The 20,795-nt window shown below is 47.8% G+C and overlaps 1 protein-coding gene across 6 annotated transcripts in view; it reads right to left on the reverse strand.

Moving 5' to 3' along the window:
- The window catches only part of DPP6 (dipeptidyl peptidase like 6), a 571,444-nt gene that overhangs the window by 82,830 nt on the left and 467,819 nt on the right, over positions 1-20,795 (reverse strand). For all 6 annotated transcript variants that reach the window (XM_019742500.2, XM_019742502.2, XM_074315064.1 and 3 more), the window contains exon 7: positions 16,780-16,861. In XM_019742500.2, coding sequence (XP_019598059.1) covers positions 16,780-16,861 — 82 coding nt within the window. The remainder of the gene's footprint in view (positions 1-16,779; positions 16,862-20,795) is intronic.

The raw sequence follows: 20,795 nt of genomic DNA on the forward strand, positions 1-20,795 counted from the left end.
CAGACTTCTCTTAAAGACAAGTGTGGGAGTGGCCGCTTTGGGAGTGTGGTCTGCTGGACCCCAGCGCTCTGCCGGGTTCAGACGAGGCCCCCAACTCTGAGCCGTGCGGGCCAGGGGCCGCTCAGCCATCTGGACACTGGCTCGGCTGAGCTCAGCTGGGAGCATGTGATGAAATATTTTAATATGCAGTCAACCTTCTGCTGCGAGCTTGGTAATTAGCACTTCTGCAAAAATCAGTGCACTCCAAATTTTTCGCAAAATTAAAATGTTAATTCATGAAGCAAAATTTCAAACTCCTTAGAATATCAGGAGACGTTCATGCTGCCTAATATCACTTAGGGTGATAGAAATGTGTCTTGGAGGAGACCTCAGCGAGGGTCTTCCTTCCAGGCCACCTGGCACTCCCTTCCCCTCTCTGGGAGCCAGCATGATGTCACCATCGCAAGGTAACAGCTACACAATTCACATTAAATTTAGAGGCTACTGTCTTACAAAAACTCCTCTTAGAGGAGCCAGATTACCACCTTTAAACCTTAAAAGAGACCTCTTGAAAGGTAGAATGAAACCATGAGTAGAAAAATAACGAGAGGTCACAGTTCTCCAAAGAAAGTAGCACCCAGAGAAAAGGAAGGTGAGTAGACATGCTTTCAACACCCTGAAACTTGAATTACTGAGGTGGGTGCATCTCTGTTTAGAATCTGCATCTCCGTCTGAATCACATAAATTATGGGCGGGAAACCCAAATTCTCAAAGCCCTGGGAATGACCCTCAGCGTCTTGATGCAGCTTCACCCCAGGCATGTGTTAGATTTCCCTCCAAACACTGGGAAATGTTGGATGCCCATGAGGAGACAACCTGAAAGGAAAGGCGGCGACTGCACAAAGGAGGGAATGGTGGCCACTCCCAAGTCTGGACTGTGACAAATAGCCATTATTCATTGAGTACCTACTATATACTTTACACAATCCCCACGATGTGATTTAATTATACCTGTTACCTGGGATTCTCCCAATAATCATGCAGAATAGGTCTCTCAGTCGTTCCCATGGCATGGACGAGGGAAACGACCCAAGTTTCAAGGTCAGGAAAGCTAACAGTTGTCTTGGCTCCTAAGTCTATGCTTTCCCATTTTGTAATTTTCTCACCATTTGAGCAAAAATCAACTTGGCCCAGAGTCAAGATGCCATTCGAGTTCTGCTTCTACATCAGTGGCCAAGGAAGGGAGTCAACATTTGGTGCATCAAGTAAGGGGTTGTTCCGGAAGCCTTTACAGCTTCACCGCGAGGTTTTCCTGCCCTGTTTACAGACGGGGAAACTGAGGCTCAGGGGTCATAAAATCACACAGTCCTGTGAGTGGCAGTGCCGGGTTTCCATTGCACTTGGGGTGACTTTGAACCCTGGGTGTCTTCACTGCAGGAGTTTCCCAAAGGCTGGTCAACCACCAACCACCTGAGGGTTTGCTTCCAGTTTTGAGTATCACGGGTACGTTACTTATTTTTCCCAATCAATTCCCTTTTGATGGAATCCAGTTCATTTATGAGGGGAAATCTGCATCACTGGTGTAAGCGGAACTCTAGAGTCCTCAGCAGGGAAGAGGTGGCAGGCATGAAATGAGCACAGACATAACAAAACAGTATTAGTGATTCCACCCAGGTCTGTTTCAAAGTCTGGGCCTGAGGCTTAAGCTCTCTTTGTTGAAAAGGGAGATTAGCAGGTGTTAGGAGCTGTCAGACCTTCTCCTCTTCTGTAAGCCAAAGTGTGAAAGCATTGAAAACGGAGTAATTTCTTTCCTACGTCCTTCCCTCTTCCTGCCTCCTCTCCTCTTAGTAACGTCTACAGTTGCATCCAGACCCCCCACCGGACACGCAGCACTTTTCCCCATAACATCAGGGAAGGTTGCCTGGGTAACGTGCAGGAGAGCAATCTCAGGAAAGCCTTCGAGTGGCATCAGAACACTTTAAAGCTTCTGTCACAGGTGGGCCTCAGAAAGCAATCCATCCGGCTTAACAAAGAGGGTGCATTTTTGAAATAAAAACCAACAACGCAGGATGGTGGAGCTGCTGGGAACACTTATGAGCCGGTGGCCCTTACGGCAGGGGTTGCCTGGCTTACGGAAGATGCTCAAATGCTGAATGGGGCTTGTGACCATTCCCAGGAAATTTCCTGAGGTTATGTTGACAAGAGCACTGGTGCCACGTGGTGCGGCTTTAGTGGCCGTGGGCCAGTGCGGCGAGGACGAAAGTGCACTTGACAATGTAAATGACACATTCCTGCCAAGCAAAGTGACAATAACATCATGCTGTGTTATTCCAGAGGACACTTCTGAGTAGGTCAGTGAGAAACATCGTGGGGCATTGAGTCACAGCATGGCACAGGGTGACACGCATAGAAAATAAAAGGACTTGCTCAGAAACTGTGGCTGCTGTAATCACAGCACCAGCACGGTCAATTGATATTATTGCTTTTAAATTAGACGGGCTTTGCAGCGTTGTGGAAGTTAATTGCTAAGCTCTCCTTGGCACTGGGAGCCGTACAAGTTTATACCGTTTGTGTTTGTCCCTGTTTAAGTTCCATGTCAATGAAGTGATTTAAGTCGAATTCAATAACGTAATTTACCACATCAGTAGATCGATTTTACTCATGAACATAGATGAGAAACAATCCTAAAAACGCATTAGTTTTAAAAAATGTAGCAAAATACATACGTACATACAGAAAACACATCGTCACCAATTGGGCTGGTCCTAGTCATATAAGGCTGGTTTTCTGTTGACCAACACAATATACCTCGGTGACAAAGCAGAAGAACCACCTGGTCTTCTCCCTCTTCTTCTCCATAAAACACACCAAATCCAAAATCCACTCAAGATAAAGAAACATAGAACAGAAACCGCAACAGCAACAACCAAACAAAACAAAGACACAAACAACTTCAGAGTAAACTAGGAACAGAAGTGACGTTCTTGAAACTGATGGAGGACAGATGGCAAACAGCCCACAGCACCTTCTCTAATGGGTGAAACATGAAGGTGTTTTTTTTATGAAGAGATACAGGACGAGGAATGGACTCCCGCAACTAACATTCCATTCAGAGAGTACAGCAAGACAGGGAAAAGCAGCAGCGACTAAGACGAAAAAGGACGAAGTAAATTGGTCATCTTTTGGAGATACTATGACTGTCTAAATCCAAAAGAAACCACAGATAAATTATTAGAATTAAATGAGTTTAAGCAAGTTTGCTGGATACAAAATCAATGTAAAAAGTCAATTGCAAAAAAAAAAAGTCAATTGCAGTTCTATTCATCAGCAAATATAATTAGAAAAATTATACTTAAAAAAATGAAACAGATTAAATAGTTCCAAAGTTATCCAATACCTAGGAATAAATTTGAACAAGTCATTTGCAATAAATTTATGAAGAAGATTGTAAGACTTGAGTGAAAGACATATTTTGAAAACATAAACTGTCAACTATACCATGTATTAGAAACTTCAATAGCTGAAATTCATAAACTCTCCCTTAGCTGATGTATAAATTAATGTAATTACAACTAATAGCCCAAAAGTGCTTTTAAAAGGACTGAACAAGTTTATTTTAAACTCTGTGTATGTGTGTATTTGCACATGCATATATGTACGTGCACATACACACACACACACACACACACACACACACACACGCAAGTGCCAAGATTTTCCTCAGAACGTGGTCAGGGAACTAGGTGTGTACGACAGATATAATAATACCTACTGCATAACAGGCATCATGTCACGACTATTATAAAGCCATAGTAATTAAGAACGTGCGTTTCGGTTACACTGACAGACAAAAGACCAGGGGGACATACGAGGGGCTGACGCCAAACCCACACATACATGAAAAGGTGACAAAGGACCGAGCAGCCCTGAAGACCAGTAAAGAATCGGGGACTTTTTCAATAAATGGTTTTGGGACCACTGGTTAGTTCTATGAAAAAATAAGCGTTAAGCATGCTTCCCCTTTCCCCAAGATCAGTTTCAGGCGGATCAAAGACATAATCGTGAAAGATGAAATCGTAACAATGTTAGAGAACAGCTTCATGTCCTCGGGGTTTGGAAGAATTTCTTTAAGAAGACATACAAAACGCAAACCATAAATAGCATTAACATCTATCCCTACCACAGTATAAACCACAGTACAGCAAAATGAGAGCGAAAAGACCAGCTGTAAGATGAGAGAAACCAGGAGCTCCAAGATGGCAGAGTAGACAACCACTGTGCCCGCTGCCTTCCGTGAACCCACTCAAATCACAACTAAATTACAGAACAGTTAACGTGAAGACCCATCTGAAGTCTAGGTGAACAAAAGTTTTATAAATATATATATATATATATTCGTATATAATGGGCCGCCACACAGGACTGGAAAAGAGCGCGCTGCAGCTGCATTGCCTCCTTTGCACCAATATTGCAGCTGAAGCTGCGTGCAAACCCAACCACGGCGTGTCCACGACATACGGCAGCAGTACGCTAGCTCGTGGTAAGTGATGAAACTGTTTGAAAAGTGGCCGCGACACACAAAGCCAAGTCTGAGCGGTGCTTTTGCCTGGCAGGGGCAGGGGCCGGGGTCGGATGGGGCGGGCTCAGGGCTGTGGCCATCCTCCTCACGTCCTGTGTTTCGTGCCCAGTGGAGGGGGTGTGTGTTCCTTTTACTATTCTTCCTACTTCATATGTATTCTTTTGTCTTTCTAAAGTGTTTCATTAACATATAAACTGCGTCTGAAACAAAAACACTTAAATGCAGAAAACTGAAAAAAATGTTTAGGTCAGCCCCGGGGAAGGAGACATTCAGATTTTCTTCGTCTAATCCCCTGTAAAAGGTCTCTGTGCATCAGTCCAATGTGTGTACGTGGTGCTGGACTAACGGCCCAGACAGACCTCGCAGGAGGAACGTTTTGTTCTGCTCGGAGTTGAGAGTCTTATCTAGGCTCCGGCAGCTCATTTGTGGAAGCTGCAGAAAACTCAGATGGAAATACCGGTTAGGTCAATGTTTCATTTCCTTTGCCGGGAGGGAGGAAGATAAGGGTGTTAGATTAATTACACCAGAGTGTGTATCAGGAAAACAACCGGTTTCTAGATATTGCAAAACAAAACAAAAAAAGGTCATTGTGGGTGGCCTTGAATACAAATACTCACAGTAGTAACACTTCATATTTGCAGGGCATTTAGAATATTTTCAAAGACTTTTCATAGACATGAACGCATCTGTCTTGAGACAAGTCATTGTGGCTTTGACAGGGGACATTGGGCCCTGAGACACAGCTCAGGGCAGGCAGAGCAGCAGGCGACGTCAGGACTTGGGGTTCAGTTCTGAAGCCGTCACGAGTGCGTGAGCTTGGGCAAATCACTTCCGTTTTCTGCACTTCAGTTTTCTCACTGCTGGATGGCGACGTGGTAAATGGAAAAAAGACAGTCTGTGAGAAACGCCTGGCTTGGTGATAAGGGCACGGGGAGCCGTGAATAAAAGCCGCTTTGTTAGGTGTTATGCCCCAAGTGACATGGCCCTGTGGTGACAACTCTGTCCAAAATCCAGTGCTTCGGTAGCTCAGGCTGTCTTTGTAGCACACGTCGTTACTGACAGGTTTGATTGGAGAAAATTCACACAAAAAATGATTGCTATCGCATAGAACATCTACCCACGTGAGCACTGACTCCTCACCCAGGGCTAGAAGGAAGACAAAACGACCGCGTGACATCCTGGTCTTAATTTCGACCTGAGCTGGTCGGCCGGGACCAAGGACAATGGCGGTGCAGCCCGCACCGGCTGGAGGCCCCCTGGTCCAACTGGAAACAACGGCCTCAGGACGTGACCCTTTCACCAGGGAATGTTCTGATGATGGCGATTGCATATAGGACCCTGTCCTTCGTTACAGGCCTGGGGACTACAAACAGAACCTCACAGATTCCTCATTGTGTCCTGACGTTGGAATGGTGACCATGACCCTTCAAAGTTATTAGACAAGCCCATCCCATCCCCACCCTGCCCGCCAGCATCCAACCCCATGCTGCTCAAGTCTGGGTGCCCATGAGAAGCACATGGGTGGTTTATAATATACCGATGCCCTGGTCCAAATACACCCGCACCGCTGACACTAACTTTTGAAACTTAGTGTCACTGCATTAAAAACCACTACTTGCCTAAACAGTCCTCTGCCACCATGACCCTTGTTTTACTAAGTGTGTACTAGGTGGTGGAACCCTTGGCCAGCTACACTTTTAGGATATTGGAAGAAAGGGTTTACAGACTCTGCCGCCTCACTGGGAAATTACAAATGCGCGGGCACAATTCTTTATGCCCCAGGAGGTGAGAAGCAGGCCTGCCAGCTGCCTTACAGGCTGGCTTTGTTGTGACATCGTTTCCTGTTCAGATGTGATTTAGCCAGGATGTGCGGTGACGGCCGAAGGGCCATAGCGATGAGATGTGCTACAGCAAGACTCTTCTGCTGCCTCCGTCTGCATTACGCAGCTCACTTTTCCATTGGAGGACTCACTTACGCTTTTATTATTCTGCGCCTTCTGGTAGGAAGATTTTGGAGCCAACTAATTTTGTAATGCAGCGACACAGGAAATTTAAAAGGCAGAATCTGCGAGGACGTCCACCATGAACCCTGTCTCGGGGTGATTACATTTATGGGAAACAGAGAGCAGTGACTCCCGAGGACATTTCAATAACTCGAGTTCCATTAAATATTCATAGTTCTCAGCTAATTAAAAAAGTAGGAGCTGTATGGCTGTGGAGAAAATTAGGTTAATTAACTAAATACATGTACATGCAGTCATAATTTTTTGAGAAATCTGCCACTTTACTGGAATTTCGTTGAGCCTGAGCTTGAACTTGATGTGATGGGTAATCACGGCTCATATGGAGTCTGGAAATGTTAAGATTTAAGAGAGTTACGTCACTAGTGATGGCCGAAAGGAAGCTGACTTCTGCCAAAGGTGACAATACGGGAAAACATGACAAACGAGCTTGGGGTTTACAGTTATGTCAGACAAGGTACCCGATTGTCCCCTGGGGTAAAGAATATGCCTTGCTTGGTCGAGAGCCTCTTTCAGCCTCTGCTCCTCACTCAGGGCAAGCATACAATGCGGGGCTGAGAGGACGTCAGCGAACGGGAGAAGGTCCTTATGGGGCTGACAGCCTGCTGGGGAGGAAGAGGACGCAAACAGGGCAGAACCTCACAGCATGAGCATGGTGGTGCTGGTGGTGCTGATGGTGGTGCTGGTGGTGATGGTGGTGATGGCGGTGATGGTGGTGACGGAGCAGTGGGGGGGGGGACAAGGCGGAAGGGTCTCCACAGAGTCCTGGCTGAGGGGGAGGGTCTGCGGAAACTTCCAGAAGGCAGGGAGGACTCAGGAGGAGTCTGAAGGCAAGGTGGCTTTCACCAGGCACCGGAGGGTGGTGTTGCGGAGGGCTGGGGTTGGGTGTGTTCTGGAGGAAGGGACAGCAAGTACAGAGGCGTTGAGGTGACAGAGGGCCGAGGACATGTGAGAACCAGCTATAGTTCATTATGACCGGCTCTCAGCCTGGGAGGGGTGGGTGGCTAGAGACGACAGGACCAGCCTCTCGGGAAGGCTAAAGGAGTCTGGGCTTTATCCTAGAGACAGTGCATGGGTAAGCGGGCTTTACACAGGAAAGCTGGCAAGATCCTGCAGTTACAGAGAGAACATTCTGGACCCAGGGTAGATTCAGGGAGAGTGACCAGCAGGCAGCAGTACAGGAATCCAGGCGTGAGGTGAGGGTGGGAACGGAGAGGACCGGGTGGCTTTTAATGGCACCAGGACAGTAGGAGTCACAGGACCTGTTGACGGAACAAGCTGGGGCTGAGGAAGGCAGAGAAGCCACAGCCGCCGGTTCGGGCGTGGGTGGGCCTGTCATGACTCGTGGCTCCTGGCAAGGCGAGCTGCAGGTTTGGCAGGAGCATCGTGAGTCCAGGTTATGGAGAAGCTGAGTCTGGGAGCTGCTGCGAGGCCTGGGTGGGGTACGCAGCAGGCACTGCACACACGGGAGAGGATGCAGGACTGGTCTGGGCTGGAGGCTCAGATGGGCACCTCCGTGGGCAATGCCGTGAACGGGTGCTGGCTTCGGCGCGGCTGACCACGCGTGTGTGCTTACACCCTGGAATCAGGCCCCACCCAGGGAATTAAAACATAATTCCAGCTGTTAATGGCCATCGAGCCCAGTAAGGTAAAACCTAAAACCATTCAGGTAAATGAGAAAGATTTCCAAATTGAAGAACACACAGAAAAATCAATTCACTAATTTGCTAATTGTTCGTTATAAGCGGAAATAGCTGAACTAGATTTTAGCCATGATGTACATAAACATAAACACAGTCTAAAATGAACAAAACTGGGTCTGTTGTTTGAACGGACTCATTGATTGGCTATGCCCACGTGTATCAGCGCTCCGTCAGGTGTAGGCACCCGTGACCCCCAGGAGACAGGTAAAATGAAACCTCATGGACTGTGGGAGTAACCGGGTCCAAGCGCAGAAAGCCACCTGGATCACGCAGGGTTGTTTAAAAGGGGCGGTATTGTATTTATAACTGATGTGTAATAGTCGATAAGGGCTAACAAAATGCTACGAAGGAGGAAACCGTGAAGCCTGTTTAGAAGAAAAGGCAGGAGGAATGACTTGCAAACAACTGACTTAGATGTTGCTAAAATGTTTCTCCAAAAGTTCCTGAGAGCATCTTGTTTCAAGGGAGCAACACCTTTCGGTTGGTTACCACCTGTCTGCGTTGTTACCAGTCAGACACCGTAAGGGGAGGATGAGCGAGGAACACACACTAGTGAGGTCTGACTGTTCTCTCTGACTTAGACCCAACAGTCACCTGTGGGGCCCGGGTGGCGCAAGAATGGGGGTGTTTTATCCTCTGAAATTCCTGTGAGCTTTATTCTGCTCCTTCAGTCAAATGCTCAGGCCATAGCCTGCTATTCCCCTCAAGTTTGAACAGTGAAAACTCACATCTTTGTTTTGAGAACTTTCATGGTGTAACAAATACTTTAAGGAAAAAAAATGTCTGACTCAAACACCTAGAATTTGTTGCTCATAAACCCACAATGGCTGAAAACCTCGAATGGTGTTGCTCATAATCTGAATTGCTGAGTTAATTAAGCATCAGGGATGTTGTTAAGTCTTAAATTTTCTAGGTTATAATGTCAAGTTTTCCCAGTCTCCATGAATTTTGGACCTCATGCCCGTTCATCTGACACTTAATTCTACTCACCCTTCTGGGTATCACTCATTTAACAAATTGACACCCTGTAATTAGTACAGAGCAACAGGCCGGGAAAGATCAACATGCAATGAAACATCTTTTTTCCTGGAGCAGCTTGCATTGGGTCTGGGAAATAAAGCCACTCAAAAGGGAACTAGCTGAATAATAAAATGAAGACGCCTACAGTTAACTGCTGCAGTAAATGGGACTGACAACAGGACAGCAGTTTAGAGGAAGAAAAAGTCACGGCTATTCTGCACAGACGAGGAGGTAAAACCATCACTCTGATATTTTCCACAGGTGAATCACTTTAGGAGTTACGATAAAGAGCTGTTCCCTCCACCCAAAGGGGAGAAACACAGAAAACAGCCTATGAAAGCCCCTTACGGGCACTGAGGAGAGTTCTGAGCAGCACACGCAGTGTAGATCACCCCAAGGCTGCTGGAAAAATCTTCGTGTCCAGAGCCTGCTCTCTCCACGTAATGGGAGAGATGGGATGGCCCAGGGCTGCGATGCAACTGTGGCCTCCACCCCCATCCTCACGTCTATAAAGGTTGTTTTCACTTATAACCGCCTCGTTACTGTATCTAAGGGACCTACCATTAAAGGGTGTTTCTTAATGCAGAACTCTGGTCCTGCTGCTAAATTCTACCTGATGGTTTATCCTGAGAGTCTCCAAGCCAATATCGCCAGGCTGACGTGGGCACCCTCCTGAATTGGATTCCCCTAAAGGACAATACATTGCTTCCATCTCACGGCACCAGGGACTCTCTTGAGAACGAAGACACCCTGGTCTCTCCTTACAGACCTGCGTGCACAGCTCGGCCAGCCCTAAGCCCACCCTTTTCTCCACTTTGCGTGGCTCACAAGTGCGTTCTGGACAGTGCCTCTTACAGGCTGGAAGCACAGACGGGGAGAAAGACCACATCGCATGGTGTTAGAAACGAGAGGCATGAAGGGTGCCATCACCCCCGAGGACTGGGCTGCTCACGCTGCGCCTCCAAAAGCACCGCACGTCACCCTTCAGTGGCTTTATGAAGTGGAATTCCCACCGGTCACAGATAACAACAAATTTCCTTTTCTTTTTAATTTTAATGAATATGCAGTGTTGCTGCATCCAAGAAACTTTTAGAAGCGGGTAAAATGCCCATAGTCCGGCCAGGCCAAAGCGACGCCCTTTCCCCGTGTGCGAACACATGCCAAGCAGTTACTGTCGCCCTACTGTGCTGTCACAGCTCACGCAGCTCCCACGTTCACAGTGTCCTACTGTTCTAATCGCTGCACAATCGCGCGTCCTGTCAACGTACCAAACGTGACACACTGCTCTCCCATCTACACTTAGGGTATTTCCAGCCTCAACATTATTAGCGTAGAAAACAGCGGGGTCGGTGTCTGCGTTTACATCGTGTTGGGTTCCCTGTAAGCGGGGTTTCTGTGTTAAAGTGTAGGAATGTCTTTATGACTCAACGTATTTCCATGTTGTCTTAGAAATGCCTTTTCCCCCATGCCCCTCCCTATCATTCCTACAGCAGGACAAGAGTTTCAAAAACTCTCCACTGATAAAGCAGGTCAATTGTAATTGAAAAATTAAAAAAATTATTTAAAATAATAATAATTTTAAAAAAATTTTTTAAAAATCTCCCTGAACCACAATTTTGCATTGACGTCGCTTCCCTCGTTTGCGCTCTAAGTGCAGGCTCGGGAAGCGGCTTTTGTGGTTGGAAATCCCTGCACGCTCAGAGGACTGGTTGAAGGAGAAAGGCCCAAATGGTCCCTCGCTGCCTCTTCTCCCTCTGTGTGTGGGAGCATCTCCGTACACCGGCCCATCCATTCAAGTTCATTACCACAAACTCAGCTTATTTACGTGAGTGCAAGTGAAGAGGGAAGCCATCGAGTCCTGCAGAGCCAGGAAGTGATGACATATAGCGTTCGCTTTGATGGGTGCCCTTGGTGAGCTAGTAAGTCAGCACACGGGCCCATCCATTATTTGAGGATACGTACGGAGATTTCCATCCCTGTGATTCATTTCTTGGCGACTATCACGGACTTCAGGGTCCATGATGAATGTTTTTACAATGAATACCAAATTAACCCAAACTGATTAGAGGCTTTTATAAGTTATTAATGGGATGTCACTTCAGTCTGGTCCTCTCCGTGTATGCGACATTTCATGAAATAATCTCCTTTTGCTGGGAAGAAAAAAATCCATCTTTCTCCCCTCGCTGGATTTGTCAATGCGGATAACATGCTCCCTGCCCCCTCTGTGACTCAGAACTGGGTGAGCAATGCTGCCCTTGGGAACGGTGTGACCTCGGACAGGCAGCTCGCCCCACTTCTGCTCGGGAAGGACAGACAACCGCCAACCACCAGAGGTCCTGGCCTGGGTGATGTGCTTTGCAGGAGACCAGACTTCAAGGTCTTGGTGGGGAGCTGAGAGATGAATTGGTCTGATGGGAACAACACCAAGGGAGCAACTGGGGAGAGGACGGGACAATTGTGTGGGTGTAATGCCAGGGGCCATCGTTTTATTACTGACAGAGGAACCAAGAGTCTTGGGGAAAACCAAGATGCGCACACACGGGTCAGTTAACTCCTAGCCCCTGGTGTGGACAGAACACGGAGCGTGGGCCGAGTGGACAGACTGCAGGAGGAAGGAGTGCGGAGCATGCTGAGGGGGACCAGCAGGAGGGCAGGGCGTCACACAGCCACCGCAGCCGCTGCCAGCTAGAAAATGCCATCACAGACGCCTCTCTTAGAAGCCGAGGTCAGTAGGAAAGAGGCATGCTGTCTCCTCCCTCTCCGGAATGGGCAAGGCTCTAGAACACAGAAGCCTTCAAGAGGAATTTAGTGAAACTGGAAACAAGTGAGTGAACAGTGCACGTTGCATCGTCCGTGCGCTGAAGGACTGGCCTTCACACATTTGGTGGCGGATCGGCCGCGGCACACCTGTCACTCCGACAGCTCCAGGAATGGGCCACTGTCTGAGAGTCTGGTCTGCCCTCCCTGAGACGTCGTCGGGAGAGCTGCTGTTTGGACGATTCATGAAAACGCAACTCGAACGTGGATTCCTTGACCATCCTCAGTACGCTATTCTCTCCCTGACTTTCCCTGGAAAAGTATCCCAGGGCCTAGGAAGCCACGAAATTAAGGCAGTTCTTGAAAACGTCTGAAATCACTCCATTTTGGTAAACACACTTGATTTTATTCTCTTGTCTCCACACCACAGCTTTCGTGCCCCGGGAGACTATGCGTCGGCCTCCACTTCTAACTGGGAAAGCAGAGCCTGTGAGCATGCTTCCTTTCTCCCCTGGGGTCTGTCATCGCACCTTCCCACGGGACCCCAGGACAGCTCCAGCTCCAGCTCCAGCAGACTCCCCGCCAACTACTGGGCTTGGTCTTCGTGGCTCACACTCTGAAGCTGTCTCTGCACAGAAGACGCCCCAGCACACGTAGTCAGTATCCCATTCAAGCTGTTCCTTCACCACCATCACGGTACCAAGCCCACCCGAGAGACCCCTTCTTGTCGCTGATCTCCCAGTATGGCAGCCCAGACGCCAGCCTTGACTCCTTCACGTTGTCTACTGCTGGGCAGTCGTATTGGCAAAAATGTCCCTGGTTCTCGGTTCCAAAGCAAAACCCTTGTTATGCTGCAGTGTCACATGAGTTCCCCGCGCTGGCGTGTGAACCTGACCTCCAGGTGTTTGTCGTGGCACAAAGCAGGTCACCACAGCGGCCCTCAGCCTTTGTGTGTTTTCATGACATGTCTCTAGCAGAGACGACATGTAAGAAAACGGAAGGATAGTTCTAAACAGACAATTTAATCAAAGTCTAGGTGGCAGAGACAAAACCCTACCTACGTGGACAAGCACAGATGGGGGGCAGGGCTTCAAGAAAAGAGCAGAGAAAGAGACTCGGAGAAGTTCTCAACTTAGGCAGAGCTCATCTGCGGAAACTGCTGCACACACTGACCAGGTGAAGAGGGACAGGAAGGGGCGGCATGGGACAGACTCACGTTTAACATCTTGCACGTATTTTCTCACTGAGTCATCAGCCAAATCCCTTTTCCCATTTCTAGGCTCAGTAGATAACGTCAGATTCTGGAAACAACCTGGTTATCCATAGTGAACAACTAACACCACAGAACGGCACCATCGCAGAAGCGAATTTTCAGCAGAAAGGCGGCCTCCCCACGTTCAAGTTCCTCTCTGTCCTCGAGCAACGCGTGGCCAACCCGGCTGTGTTATGTGATCAGAAGGTCTGACAACATTTCCTCTGAACAGTAAGAGCTACTACTTGGAGGCCACACCCAGGCCGAGGAGAGAGCGCCGGTGACCCACTCCTGGTACTGGCACCATCTTCCTGTCATTTGTGGGGTTCCCAGCCCCAGGTACCACTGGAGTCGCTGCCCACCAGGAGGGGACGGTGCTCGCCAGCCCCTCGTGAGCTGTCACTGAGGTTGAGTTCTCTGCTGCCCAGGAGGCCCCCCATTTGAGTCTCACTCATTATGATCAGAGTTGACGTCCTCTGGGGAGCAAGCTTTACTCTTTGAAACAAAATGGTAATGAGGGACCTGTGAGCGTCTGCAAGGCCTGCTCGTGGATTGTGGGTTTGCTTTCCTGAGAGAGCCAGCAGGGCGCTGCTCGCGGGAGGGCGGGGGGTCAGGCTTCCCGGCTGGGGACACACACGGAGCAGGGGGTCCCCTCGAACAAGGGTCGGATAGCACAGCCTATGGGCCAGAGACCTGCCTTTGCAAACAGGGCTTTACCGGAACTTCTGTCCCCTCTGCTTCTGTGCGGCCGACCGCTGCTTTGTCTTTATAACACTGCAGTGGGGCGCGGACGCGGGGGCCGCTGGGCCTCACAGCCTAAAACACTTGCCACCTGCCTCCTTGCTGACACTGCTCCCCCATCAGGACGTGCGCTCAGTGACGAGTCATGGTGCTGCTATATGCAGAACAAGAATGCACAGCAAAAATCTCAACGCTCGGAAAAGTGTAAAAACTCCAAAATCCCACGAGCACATCAGCACGTTGGCACTACGCCCAAATATTAGCACGTGCTACTTCACCAACCTTCACTTCCTTGAAGGAGAAAGGAAGTCACACGTCCCTTGCCGGTAGTGACACCCTCAGCGTGGACATGGACGCCAGCTATCGGCCTCCATCCAACTATTTTCGCTTACGTGGCTGAGGACCAGAAGCACATTAACCAATTACTTAACTGATTAATCCGTTCGTACATTCATTGTGGATCTCAACAAATACCGACTGAGCCCTGGACACTTGGAATACAAAGACAGACGTGCTGGAAGCTTAGACTAGAGGCCACCTAACTGAGGACAGACACGCCAGCCTGAAACAAGAAATCACGTGTGCCAGGAGTTCGCACAGTGAGAGATGGGAGTCCGAGAGGGTTATGGGCGCGATGGGGGCTAGTTCTTCTCTAAGAGATTAAATACGGCAAGTTCTGTAATCACCCAGCCCTCCTCTGCCCACTGCGGAGCACGGCATGACTGCACATCAATTGTCCACGAGGCAGCAGTGTCCCCAGGGAGGGCAGGGGCTGGCCTAACACGTAAGGCGCTGCAGCGTCATCACCCAGCCCCTCTGCCTCCACATTCTAGAAGCAATTCTGAAGTGTGAGCACGCACTCACATACACCCCCTCCTTTTGCAGTTGTGGGGTGCATTTTCTTTACGTTGCAAGCCCTTTCGAGGAGGCAGCCGAAGTCAGACAAGCTGGCCCCTCCCATGTGCTGGTGGTGAGGTGTGAGCCTAGAAGCTGAGTGGGGACCATGGGGAGACACAGGAAGAGGCAGCGGGTCTGCAGGAGAGAGCATGACCAGTGGTTGGCTCACAATGCCTGTTTCCTGAGGCCTGGGAAGGACAACGGCCCCTCAGTGAGGTGGCCCAGGCCCGTGCTCGTCCCCGCGTGGTGGGAGTGGGCAGGGTGCGAAGCTGTGCTGCGGTGGGTCCGTGGGGAGCAGGGACGGCCCCCACGGAGGCTCAGTGTCACATTCACAGAGTGACTGAATGGACACGGGAGAGACTGCTTCCCAGGAACGTCTTCAGTCATCGACGTGCAGAGACATTTCAAGTTGACGATGAGAGATTCAGTCACTTGAGTCTTGAACACTCAGGTCTTCTACTATCTCCCACGAAACCGCACTTTGTCCTTGTGGGAGAGTGAGTGCTTTTGAGGAAAGACGGATCTTATCTCACTGTTGTGCCTGAGCTGACGGATTGGCGTCCCTCTGCCAAGTCAGCTGACAACGTCCTCCTGGCCTCTGCCACAGTCTGAGTTTGATCAGTTTAATGTGCTTTTCAAAACCTCTCATTACTAAATGTGCAGCGTAAGGGACACCTCAGTGAGAGCTGAGGGAGCCTGTGGTCTCTGTGCTCCTGTTTCTTTAAATCAGTGGGGGACAATGGAACTACTATGCAACCAAGAAAATATAACGGTTCTGTTGGGGAAAAGAAGGCGATTTTAATTTCTAAGACACTAGACAGCCTACACAATAAATCTCACCTCAAGCTTACAAAAATGATCGTTTCTGTGCAATTTTAGGAAAAAAGAGCCCTAAAATTCAGCTTTAGTTAATCAGCTTAAAGACGCAGAAGAACGTGGTGACTTGCACACAGCCAGACCCTGGATCTCCAGGCTGTGGGGTCTTTCTGCACGGAGGTGATGTGACCTCTTGAGATAAAGCACAACAGAACTGACAAGTATCGCGTGGTTTTAGACAAGTGCAGTGCTAGCACTGGGACAGCCTGGGCGATGATCTTACCCGGAGCTTTCACGTGGTGGCTGGGCCAGCTGACGGCAACCTGACCTGCAGGAGCTGCCCCGTCGCCTGGTCAGAGACACCCGGGGGCAGAACCCGCGTCTCTAACCACTTGCTCAGAGACCTCCCACTAGGCCCTTCCTGCCCCTCCCAGTGTCTCCCAATCGCTTAGTTTTGCCAGTTTGAGTAGGAACGGGGAAGATGTGTGCTGTAAAGCTGAGGGTCACGCGAGCCGTGGGGACATCTGCAGGGAGGTGCTACATGCAGGGGGCTGAACTCCAAAACGACCAGCAAATATTTTTTCTTCATAAACCCCTCCAAAGAAAAGTGCCAGTGTCCCAAAGGCAAAACAAAGGAAACCAGGCTCCGTGACTCCACAATTCTGAGAATTGCCACCTGTAGCTCATGGTAAATCTGTGACCTGGGCACACAGCTGCAGTTCGGGACCAGTGTGAGGATACACGTCCTGGAGACCAAAGCGCATGCCGTGCAGGTTTTAAGAGGATTTGCTATCAAAAAGGAATGGGGATGCTTTACGTGTGCAGACACCCTGGTGTACTTACCCCAGGTGTGATTCTTCTCTCTCTCTCTCTCTCTCTCTCTCTCACGCATGCACACGTGTACACACACACAGACACACACACGTGGAGACTGAGCAGTCAGACAGTGTCAAGTCTATAAAACGCCAACGTCGTCACATTCAAACGCGGTCAGTGCTGTGACGTGCTGCTTACCAGCTGCTGACCCTTCGGGCCCCATCCTGCGTACTGAAGCTTGGCATTGCTGACTTCTGGGGGGTCTAGACTTTGAGGATCCCTGCGGAAATAAAAGCAAAATGGTGGAAAACAAGACATTAAGAGGCTACAGTTTTATCTCCCAGCAGTACCTCCCTCCCTTCTCCTTCCATTGCCTCAGTTTCAGGAGCTTGTGTTATTAAATCCTCTGTCTCATTCAGCCCCCACTAGATTTCTCCAGACGTATGTAATTTATGTGAAGCTGAAATCGGTCCATCGCTGCTTAACACAAATAGTAAATATTTAGCAAGAAAGAGTGTGCAGACAAGTCTGTAGATCAGTTTTTTAAAAATATACCCAGAACAGTCAAAACTGAAAATTGAAATGCAAAGCTACGCAGCAGGAGATCTCCACAGCTTATGTTTCCATCTTTGGCTTTCCTGCCAGATTGGTACTTTTCTGAGCATAAAGCCAGGTCATTCTGACCTTCCAAAACCAGTGGCCTCATGGACGGGCACCATCCTTTGTCTTGTGCTGAAAGATTCAGTTCTCCAGAAAGAGGGAGGGAGGGAAGGAAGGAAGGAGAAAGTGGGGAGAGGAGGGAGAGAGAGAGAGAGAGATTAAGAGGAAGATTGTTTTGCTTTCAAACATCCCTTACATTTTCCATTTATTATATGCAAAATACATGCCAACAGAATCTTGCCTACGTATTTAAAGGTCATCATAAACAAAAACCATAATGAAAAAACTTAAAAACCCTAACACTTCTACCAGTATGAAATATTTCAGTATATTCTGTAGCTCCCACGGTCTACAATGTGCAGAAAAGTCTGAGCTTCATATTTCTTTTGGATGGTGCTACTGCCGGTGAAGAATGCTGTCTGTGCTCTGCTGAATGGGCCAGACTCCGTCAGGTGAGCACACTGTCACGTGGCTGCAATGTTTCTCATGCAAGAGACACAGCTGGGTACGCGTTCATCCATCTATAGGAAGACTAAGGTTGAATGGTCTCTGGAAAAGGAAGACACTCCATTTTCGGAGCTGCTTGAACAAAGGAGATAAGGCAAGAAGGGAAGGGAGGTGAAGTGGGTAAGGACGTGCTGCTTCGGCTTGAATCGGTAGAAAGTTCTAAAGTAATTGCTTAATAATCCTACCAGGACAAACGGAATACGTTTCAGAGTAAAAAGCACTGGGGAAGGTGAGTAGTCGGCCTGCGATGCCCCAGGTAGTTTTAGTTGGTGACCTTAGGTCTGGAGAAACGAGGGAGACATAAAGATGGGGCGATAAAGAGCCACGTAAAGATGACAGTGATAATAGGATGAGATGGGAGGCCGATGCCCAGGGCATCAGAAGAGTAAGGGCGAGTCTCCACTTCCAGGTTGCAAATAAACTTCAACAAACCCTACCTTTCTCGATGTAACAAAGTGTTTTCACGAACATGGGTGATTTCCTCTTTAACCTTGTGTAGGGAAAGGCTTTCTAAGGATGCCTCAAAATCCAGAAGCAATTAAATCAATCAGTAATAAATCTGACTACATAAACATTTTTAAAAACTTGCAAGACAAAAACATCACAACCAAAAGACAACTGAGGAACTGGGAGAAAATACTCCCACTACACAAACTATGGGCAAATGGCTAATATCTCTACATGTGAAGAACTCTAAAATTAAGGTTACAAAAGACCCCAAAATGATAGAACTATGAGAAAAGACATGAACAGACAATTCATACACACAAAATAGCCCTTGAACATATGGAAAAGTACTCAAACGCAAGCAAACTTAGGGAACTGCAAATTGAATCTATACTGAATTATTTTCACCTACAAAACTTCCTAAAAGTAAAAAGGAAAGAAAAGTACAACGTCATGGTGAGGCTGTGGGGAAACAGGCGACCTCGTGCTTTGCTGGCGAGAATGTAAATTGGTACAATCGTTTCAGAGGGAAACTTGGCGATACCTGATAAATACACACTTAACTTTTCACCCACACTGCTTCCTAGAAGATACACCTCCAATGATACAAAAATGCACATGCAGAAGGTAGAATTCATTGCGGCTTTGTAATGGCAAAATATTAGAAACAATATGTGGCTGAACCCATACAGTGAAACAGGATACAGCTGTAAAAAATGAACAAAAGTCTCCATAAATGGATATGTAGTGATTTCCATGGTGGAGTCACGCAAAGCCCAACACAGTGTCTGTTGTATGAGATCCCTCACGTAAGAAGGGAATAGGAAAATATACATGTACGAGGTGTGATCAAACAATACAGTGAACGTTTAAAAAATTTATTACAGTAAAAACACACTGCCATTAATCCCTCTCAAAACACTCCCCCTCGCTTTGAACACACTTGTCCCACCGTTCTTGCCACTTTCTGAAGCAGTTCTGGAAATCCTCTTTCCTAGGTGTCTTTGGTTGCACTGTTGTGGTGACCTTGATGCCCTGAATAGTTTTGACTTTGGGGAAGAGCCAGAAGTCACATGGTGCCAGAGCCGGTGACTAAGGTGGATGAGGACACACTGTAATGTTTTTATTGGACAGAAATTGCCATATACCAGAAGCGATGTGTGACACGGAGCATTGTCATGATGGAGGGTGATTTACTGCACACTTTAAAACACACCGTCTCTCAACCGTAGCTCACACCCGACTGACTGCACTGAACAAGTTGAAACTTGTCACCCACTGTTACTAAGGTTTGACGCGCTGCTTCCCGTATTGAAAACCCCTGGCCTTCCCGTTGGATGGCACTCGGCAGCAGCAGTCACTGTAGTTTGTGATCAGAACGGAAAGGCTCCGTGTCACACATCGCTTAATTTAAAAATTAATCTCTTGCTTTGGTCAAAGGGAAAAACATCTTTGACTGACTTAAGGAGCAAAGTGGAAAGACCCTGAGAGAACAGCGAGGACTTTATCTGCCAGCTTCTCACTGTGCTGCCTTGTGGAGCACGTTCTTCCATTAGAGAAGACGGTCCTTCGCACATGGAGCCCACAGTGCCCTCTGCCTAAGCCCACGGCCAGGTTCCCTGTCATCAAGTGACTTTGCATCGTGCACGGGTCTATCCTGAAATGCTCAGGTGCAGGTGTGTGTGTGTGTGTGTGTGTGTGTGTGTGTGTGAGAGAGAGAGAGAGAGAGAGAGAGAGAATGGGAATGCATGAAAGTATTCATTTATTTTGGTGTTGTTTAGTGTGCTTCCCTCATTTTTCTGTATCTTGCTTTTTATTTATTCATTTATTTTTAAAGAACCCATGCCAGGCTCTGTATGAATCATCTCCAGGGTGGACATGGATTGGTAAAAAAAAAATGATTAAGGATGAATCCAATTATCTGGACTTCATTATAGCTCAAAATAATCACGCCACGCGCTCCAATTTTGCTTATTTGAGCACTAAACCAAACAAGGCATAAATCATGTGGAAGTTTGAAGAGTAAATTAGTGTAGCAAAGTTTACTCATTTATCTTCCTACGCTGCTTGAAGGGATTGAAAAGCTTCCCAACGAAAGAGCATTTGAAAAAGATAAGCTAAAAATTGCTTTTCTGGCTCCTAACCTTTCACGGCTAAACACATAAAAAAATAGCATTTTCAATGTCAAATAACACATGTTTTCCGAGTCCTCCTATATGCTTAGTGTGGTGGGTAATATAAAAACAAAAGACACACTTCTAGCCCTAGAAGAGCATCTGACATATCACAGATGCTCCTAAATATTAGCTGAATAATGAATAAATGGATAGATGGATGAAAGGATTCATAAATGGGATCCAGTCTAACCATCAATTTGTGACGTGAGGGTCAGTAAATCCTTAAACTCATATAGCATTTAAAGATTTGTGTTATCATTTTTCACATGTATCTTAAATTACACAGTTAAGTTCTTGAGGGCAAGGGGTCCTTGCTGGCAATAACCCTTCCTGAGTGACCGATATTCGAATGAGTACATGTCCTACTACTAATTTAAGACGTCTCTGTGTGTCGATGGCGTAGCGTAAGTTCCTTTCCTGGTG

The sequence above is a fragment of the Rhinolophus sinicus genome, linkage group LG11, assembly GCF_036562045.2.
Source record: "Rhinolophus sinicus isolate RSC01 linkage group LG11, ASM3656204v1, whole genome shotgun sequence".
In the NCBI taxonomy this organism is placed as follows: domain Eukaryota; kingdom Metazoa; phylum Chordata; class Mammalia; order Chiroptera; family Rhinolophidae; genus Rhinolophus; species Rhinolophus sinicus.